Raw genomic sequence first — 8,507 nt, 5'->3', positions numbered from 1 at the left:
TTTGCGGTCTGAATTTATGGCGTAAAATTAAATATATTCATACTCTCATACCCACATTTACTCTGACGAAGAAATTGCAATGATTTCTGAAACTCAGGTGTTTTGTGGCACTCAGGTTCTGTGTATGTGTTAACTCACTGGTAGAAAAGAGAGCATGAACAGCCCGAGTGGCATTGAGTGAAGGGAGCTCCAGACACTGTGCCAAACATGCAAATGCATGGCCTTGGACAATGGGCGATTCATCATTCCTCCGTGCAAATAGCAGATTCTGGATGAGGAACTTGTGGGGCAAGAAATGGACCAGCTCTGAATCCTGACAGTCTTCTGGCCTTCTTTCTGGCTGCTCCAGTAGAACCATCACCACATCCACAGAGAACAGGCGGCACACCATCTACAGAACCACAGATAGCTGCTTTGAGATTTAACTGGAATATTAAAGTAGACACTGAATGACTACACAACATACCCCAACTTTCAATAAAACTGTAGGTCTGCAATGGGTAAATCAAACAGCTGAATTAACCCATGTCAGAGATAAAAGGTAAGGTTTTGGACCTAAAACTCAAGAGTTGTGCAGAGATGCCTGCACTTTGATTCATTAGCAATAGAGGACGAGGACAAGACATTAAACATGGACTATACTCTGTAGAATTTACTAGTGTGAAAGCGTAAAACCGCAGTGTTTCCCCTTCAATTGTATAGAGGGTATGCACGTGACGTCACTGCTAGCGGAAGTCACCGCGGTTACGTGCACTGAGTGGCAGAAAGAGGGAGATGAGTAGCGGCTTTGGCTTGAATACTGCGAAAACTTTAGAACAATCTAAAAAATGGGGAAGAGCTGTTGTGCCATTGATTGCACAAATAGGTTTAAAAAGCACTCAGAGCTATCGTTTTACCGGCTACCTAAAGCCAAAGACAGAAGAAGCAGATGGATCACTGCAATTCGTAGAAATCACTGGAATCCAGGCAATTAAACCTGGATTTGTGGTTGCCATTTCTTGTCAGGTAATGTTAATTTATGCTGTATTCTTGCGTAAAATCATACCTTAAATTACATATCGTTTTGGCTAACGTTACTTCTTAGTTAGTTCTTAGGTCCGATTTTATTTTCTATTTATATGCTCCCACTTGGTGAGATTTTTAAGCGTTATAACATTTCCTTTCATTGCTAAGCGGACGACACACCTGCCCCTGAGACCAGATGACCCGAGAAGCCTAGCTGCTGTGTCAGACTGCCTTAATGATGTAAACCGTTGGATGGCCCAGAATTTCCTGCAATTAAACAACTCTAAATCAGAAGTCATATTGTTCGGTCCACCACATTCCACCACTGCCGTAAAAAACTGCCTCGGTCCCCTCTCCTCAAATATTACACCAACTGCCAGAAATCTTGGTGTAATATTTGACTCAGACCTCACATTCCAACCCCACATCAATAAAGTTATCCAATCATGTTTCTTACATCTGCGAACCATTTCAAAAATCAAACCAATAGTCCCTCACTCAGATCTGGAAACAATTATACATTCATTCATATTCACAAGACTCGATTACTGTAACTCACTTCTGTCCGGCATCAATCAAAAATCACTGTCCCGCCTCCAATTGGTCCAGAACACAGCAGCTAGGCTTCTCACTGGTTTTAACAGACGACATCACATAACTCCTATCCTGGCATCCCTCCATTGGCTCCCTGTGTGTTTTAGAATTGATTTTAAGATTTTACTGATTACTTTTAAAGCCCGAATGGGTCTGGCCCCAAGCTATATAGATGACATGTTAGCTACCTACGAGCCAGCACGTAGCCTTTGATCCTCGGGCAGAGGGCTCCTGGCTGTTCCAAAGTCGAGGCTTAAATCTAACGGTGACCGGGCCTTTTCCATCAGGGCCCCTCGACTTTGGAACGGCCTGCCCGAGGAAATAAGGCTTGCGGAATCAATGGCATCTTTTAAGTCACTTCTTAAAACACACTTTTATAGACTTGCTTTTATGTGATGTTTGTCCCTTTTAATTTTTTAATTTGAATCTTATCCTATTTGATTGTTGGTTTATATTCTCATACATGATGTTGTTTTATCTCACGCCTCTACTTCTGCATTGATTTAACAGCACCATGTTACATTACCCCTGCCCTCCTTATTCCGATTCATTTAATCTATTTGAAGTGTCTTGTTTCTGCATTGTTGTACACATCTCTCCTACTATGTTGCTTCTATTTTAGTGTTTTTAGTGTTTTTACTTACATCTTGTATCCTGCTGTTGTGCCTTTTATTTGTTTGTCAAAGCACTTTGTAAACTTTGTTTTAAAAGGTGCTATATAAATAAAGTTATTATTATTATTAGTAGTAGTAAAGCTCTTCATGTTAGCATCTGTCATTTAGTTCTATATTTCATAACTGAAACATTTTTGTCTTCAATTGTGCGATTATGAACCTTGTGCTCTACATGATTTGTAAACTAGCTTAATCTGAGGCTAACCTAGTTTTCCAAATAAGGGGGTACTCGAGCACAAAGCTGTTGTAGCTGTGTTGAATCAAGTATTTGATGTTAACTATACTTAAATATCCAAAGTACCAGTAGATCATCCACTCACTTGGGTCAATACTAAGGGTTAAACTACAGTAAATCAGTAGTGAACTGTGAGCACTACTGCTGGGCCTTTACTTTGGAAATCACCACCAAGAAAATACATCTGCACTGACATAAAACCTCAAAAACAATAGTATGTTGAATTGAAAGCACTCACCAGCTGTAATTCTCTAAGTAACGATGACGAGGATGTCAACAACTCCTTGGCTTTTGGATGCTTTCAGGGTTTCCATTGTGTATTTTCCCGGCGTTGAAATCAGGTTCATATAAATGTCAGGATACGTGATTTCCGGCCACATATCAATGTTCGTAGACCACTTGTTTGGTAGCTTGTATGGATCCATATCCAGTCCAACTGTCTTTAATTTCATGTTATATTCCACATTTTTCCCGGTCTCACTGTAGTTACTGCTATGCTCCGCCATGTAGAGCCGGTTTGTTTTTGCCACTCAGTCTGACTTAGAGGGGTGTGGCCCAGGGAGGAAGTGACGTATGCGCATTCCCTCTATTAGGCAGGGTGCCCCACGCCCCCCAACGGCACCTCCCGCCCCTCCAAGAACACAGACCGGCACAGCCCCAGCCTGCAGCTCACAGCCGGGCATAGCTCCTCAGACCTCGAATGCAGTTCTGAGAAAGGCTCTCCATCAGCTCCCAGTTATGTGTCTATATGTATCACTGTCTCTCTCTCCCTCATGTATGCATGTACAGCGGTATGCAGTATGGACGTACAGCTGCAGGCGCCGCTGACCTGGCGTGCATACTACATTGATAAATAGGAAATTTCACACACTTTTACGTGTCCATCTGTATGCAGATTTTCCCCCAAAAAACGCATGTCTAAACGTGGAATTAAAAGTAAGAACACAACAGCACTTTTGCGTTTTCGGTTCAGATCGTTAAGGCCCCACAGAGTCAGGCGTACTTGACTCAATGGACGTCCATGCATACTCGAGGCAGACCCAAAGCGGACGTCAGCCAGACACATCCATGCAAAGCCCAATTTTTACGACCGCACTGACTCTGCGTACTTGGTGTCACACAATAGACTGCTCGACAGGAAGTCTTCACATCGACCTGTTTTAAATGTGAAATTGGTACACTCAACTATGAAACTTCAAACAGCCGCAGACAGTGTGCGCAGAGTCTGCACCGCTCACAGTTTGCACGACTGTGGGAACCTTCACCATCTGCAAAACTAGGGGAAACACTGAACAGGATTATTCTGGGTATATTTTTCGGGTTTTCATTTTGTCAAGCCCAAACCCAGAAGATGTAGAGGACGGGTGTCTTCTGTACAAACAGCTGATAACACTGACTTTCAAAATATCTTGGCTCTACGTTATGGGGAGGATATAATAACACTTGAGCAGAGACTGTGCTTTGTGGCTCTATGTTTCCATAGAGCCCTGATGTCACCAAGCAGGAGGATTCAGGTAAGCAGGTAAGGGATGGACCTGCTTTTCTCATCTAAGTGTTACTTGCAACAAAACAGCTTCCACACAATGTCTTTGACAACACCATCTGACTAATAGACATAATGAGCTGAAAAAGCTATCTGACTGAACGTTGCTATTATAGGAAATTGTTAGAGGCATCTCACAACCCCTGTGGCACCACCTTGAACCATAGGTATGAAACAATTCTGTAAGAAACACTGTGCAATATTACCTTTGAGTGTCTGGAGTAGTTATACAGCCACTTGATGAAGCCAGCGTAGTCCGTACTTCCCATCTGTGCAGTCAGCAGGCCAACAGCTTGTGCACCATGGCTACGAAATTCACTCTTCTCCACCATCTGCAAATCGATTATACAAGAGCAAAACTAACTGATAAGCAGTAGCTGGTTCTGACTGTAGCTGCTGTTGACAGAAGTCCATAATTTTCAGGCAAATCAGGGCAGTGCTTGCGAGACCACTCACCTGGAAGCAGATGTGTTGCAGGAGGATTTGTAGGAAAGGCCGAGCCAGCTCGTTCAGTGTAGCCACAATGTGACTGAAATCACACACACACACAAAAAACATAATACCCCTCGGCCAAATATAGTGTAAGATTCTGTTGAAAGTTACTGCCCTATAATTTAGATTAGATTGTCCTTGTGTAAAACTTATTACATACATATTTATATTTGAAAGTACTCAGATATTATAACTGCACAAGGCCATTTGACCTTGAAAAAGTAAATCAAGGTGACCTATTTTCATTAGGCTTCTGCTCCATGCCAAGATGCATCCACAGTATAAATTTGGTGCAGGCATCTCAATACATTCTTCAGATAATGCGATTATGTTGTTGAATGGACAGACAGACATACGACAAAATGATTACAATACCCCTTCAACCAGAAGTTGGCTGAGACATATTATGTCAACATATTATTTGATCAAAAACTAGTAATTTTCATTTATTAATTGGTGCTTATCATACCCCATTATCTGACTCTACCTTCATATCTAACGAGAAATTAATTATGTGAAACATAACATTCACATAATCATATTTCAAATTTTCAATTCACGTCTTGTGCAGACAGGCTAGGTAACAACAGTGTTAGCTTTGCTTCAATACAGGTTCTTCCAATATCAATTAAAAAAATAAATAAATACTGACCATTTTTATAACAATGAAAATACCAGTTGACCAGAGCTTGCAGTTTTATTTATTTATTTACTATTTATTTATTTATAAAAATGTATAGCAGCAGTGCATGGATGCATCAATGCTATACATTCATCATGTTAAGACGTCATTCAATTTCACTTGTCCAAGATCTATATTAAGATACGTTAACATTAAATTTAATAAGACATTTGTTTGAAACACAGCTGCTTACCAAACAAAATGGATGGCCTGTTTGCGGATGGCAAGGTTGGCCTGGCTGGGAATGAGGACGGTGGGCTTCCCTCTGTTGCCTTTGTTCATCATCAGGATGACATAGAGCAGCCGGTGGAAAACCCTCCGCAGAGACTGGATACAACAGAACACTTAAAGCTGTGTATGACTTTTGTCACCAATTTTTCATCAAATCTGTAAAACCCGAGTCGCAGCCTAAGTATCACAAATCCTTAAGTCTTTCTGTGATTACGCACCTGACTCTCTTCTCTGACAGTGAAAAATTTCAAAATGTACTCCACCATAAACAATCCATTTGTTTACAAACAGAGCTGGTAGGTCACTTGGACATTTTTGGAAATTTGTCGCAACGTGCACTGTGGGAAGCGGATCTCCACGCAGATTCGTGATACTTAGACTATGACTCAGGTTTTACAGATTTGATGAAAAATTGGTGACGAAAGTCATATGCAGCTTTAACAATCACAAAATCACATACTTAATTCTCAATACAAGTGTAAAAATAAATTTATTTTATTAAATCAGTTTGCATGATAGTATCTGAGCCTAAAAATACCCCATTACTACAAGGAGCTTTACGTTTCTCCATGATCAGAAATTTCCAAGCAAAATCTGACTTCAGTGCAGTAATTTAGATTTGTTTCCTGTTTTTTTGCCTCCGCTAAGAAGGTAATGTTTTTGCCAGCGTTGGTTTGTCTGTCTGTCTGTCCGTGTGCAAGATAACTCAAAAAGTTATGGACGGATTTGGATGAAAATTTCAGGAAATGTTGATACTGGCACAAGGAACAAATGGTTATATTTTGCTAGTGATTGAGGGGGGCACAGGGGGTCCACTGATCTGCCTTGGCGGAGGTCTGCGCTCTCCAAGTGCTTTTCTAGTTTTTTCTTTTTTTCACCTACATGTCGGAAGAAATAATCAGGATTTCTGTAGGTATCAGCAAATCTAAATTAATACTTTTTAATGCCCTTTTTAATGCCACTTTAAACAAATTTAATGCCCATGTCCAACTGCAGATACAGTTTTATATACACATGACGGTTTACAATTGACACGCTTTTACCAGTTCTGAATAGTTCCTCCTCCAATCACTTCTGCTGAAACTTGCATTTTCCCATTTTTCTGACATTTGCTCATATTCCCTCCACTGTTTTGCCACAGCATGAACACACTCACAGCACACTACATTCCAAACATCTGGTGATGTGACTTTGTGTATCGGCCATAAACAATAGCCAATTAAAGGGTTCCGCCTGTCAATCATCACACTATATACTTCCCAGCAAAATTATTAAATATTTATATAATCAAATTAAATCATGAACAATGCTTTTTTCCCCATCAAGTGTATTTAATTTTTTACTGCTCTGGACATTGAATTTAATGCTTTTTAATGCCATTTAAGCCCTTAATTTTCACAAAATCTATTTATTGACCTTTAATGCTTGTTAATGACCTACAGAAACCCTGATAATGGATACATCCATAATGTTCTTCCTGTATTTGCAAAGCTCAGATGAAATTTAGTTGAAAACATTTTAAATCACAAGAATGCCCACTCTGAAACCCCCACTGCATCTGAGCCAAAATAACCCAGTTTTAAATTGATTTCTTAATATCGGCCCATCGGATTAAAAAAAGGTCAATACCAATATACGTCAAATTTCCAAATATCGGCGCAAATAATCAGCCCGGCCAATAATCGGTCGACCTCTAGTTTTTAGATGAATAAAATTGGGATTATATTTTTGGCCAAAATCTTGCAGCCCTACTTCAGATAATGTGATAATGTTGTTGAATGGACAGAAAAGCAGACAGACGGACAGACAGATGACAAAACAATTACAATACCCCTTGGCCGAGAGGGAAAAAACTGTCCATACAACACTAAAACACAAATGAAATCCTGTCAAGACCATGCAAATCAAAAGAAGGCAATTCAACCCAAAAGAACATACTTAGCCTACCACTATACAAAATTCAGTTACATACAAAACAAATGAAGGCATATTCTTACAATACAAAATACAAAAATTGTAGTTCGTCCACACAGCATTGTTTCTAAATATCCTCTGTCCTTTTAGTTTTCCTAAAAGGTACAAATGCATAGAAAAATCAACATTTTACAAAATACCCATGTGCGACTAGATTCAAATGGCCAATTCCCATGCTATATATGAGAATCACATGTACTTAAGTACTTAAGTGAAATTTATGTTCAAGACCATTTTGTGCTTGGAGTTTTTATTTGGTTGACATTAGCTATCTCCATCACTAAGCTAACAATTGCCAATTTTCTGTAGGCTCACTCCCATATTTTTCAGTTGCCTCTGCTGTTTCCTTGCAACAATAGCTACCGTTTGCTCAGAAATCCAATAAACTAATGTCAAAGAACAAAAAGCTACAAACACAAAACAGAACATGTGCCTGCACACATCTTGCACGATGAACCCTTAGATTTGTCAGATTTTTGCACATATAGCCTTTGTGAAAACACCTAAATTGTTTGCTTATCCATAATAGAAATATGAAAATGTAAAACATGACAAAGTTTCCTTACTGCTTTGTTTGTAACAGTGAGTATGTTTACATGAATAATATTGACTAATATTACTGACTGAAGAATTTTCCAACTAACACATATGGGATATGCGAATATTATTCTGGTTTTAAACAGATTGACATACAGGCCAAGGGGGTAAGTGTCTTAATAGTGTTAGCCCACCACTATGTACAATGATTATTTATGACAGCACAGAGGAAAAAGGTTTGGAACTGACTTCTTTCTGGTCTCCGTGTTTTGGGGAACAGAGCAGCTGCAGTCCATAGAAAGCCATTGCAGGGACACTCCTCAGTTTGGTGAAATCCCTGTGGAGACAAAACAGAAGAAGCTAGATTTCATCTCCTTAATACTGGATATAAGTCAAGAAGACAAAAAAGCTTTAGTGCATAAAACTCACTCAGCAGTGAAGTCTAGCTCTCCAGTGACTGGTTCCAAGTACAGAAGCTTGCTGAAGATCTGCAGACAGAAATGAGCCAGTTGAGAACAGAGGCCAGTGATGAGCAGCCTC

At 39.8% G+C, this 8,507-nt stretch overlaps 1 protein-coding gene across 2 annotated transcripts in view; it reads right to left on the bottom strand.

Moving 5' to 3' along the window:
* ncapd3 (non-SMC condensin II complex, subunit D3) overlaps positions 1–8,507 on the bottom strand; it is a 70,967-nt gene that overhangs the window by 49,941 nt on the left and 12,519 nt on the right. For both annotated transcript variants that reach the window (XM_030156476.1, XM_030156477.1), the window contains exons 6-11: positions 8,397–8,455; positions 8,217–8,304; positions 5,419–5,552; positions 4,508–4,580; positions 4,258–4,383; positions 139–391 (exon numbers count right to left, since the gene is read on the bottom strand). In XM_030156476.1, coding sequence (XP_030012336.1) covers positions 139–391; positions 4,258–4,383; positions 4,508–4,580; positions 5,419–5,552; positions 8,217–8,304; positions 8,397–8,455 — 733 coding nt within the window. The remainder of the gene's footprint in view (positions 1–138; positions 392–4,257; positions 4,384–4,507; positions 4,581–5,418; positions 5,553–8,216; positions 8,305–8,396; positions 8,456–8,507) is intronic.

Source organism: Sphaeramia orbicularis, chromosome 15, assembly GCF_902148855.1.
Source record: "Sphaeramia orbicularis chromosome 15, fSphaOr1.1, whole genome shotgun sequence".
Lineage (NCBI taxonomy): Eukaryota > Metazoa > Chordata > Actinopteri > Kurtiformes > Apogonidae > Sphaeramia > Sphaeramia orbicularis.
This window is presented reverse-complemented; position numbering and strand designations above follow the sequence as displayed.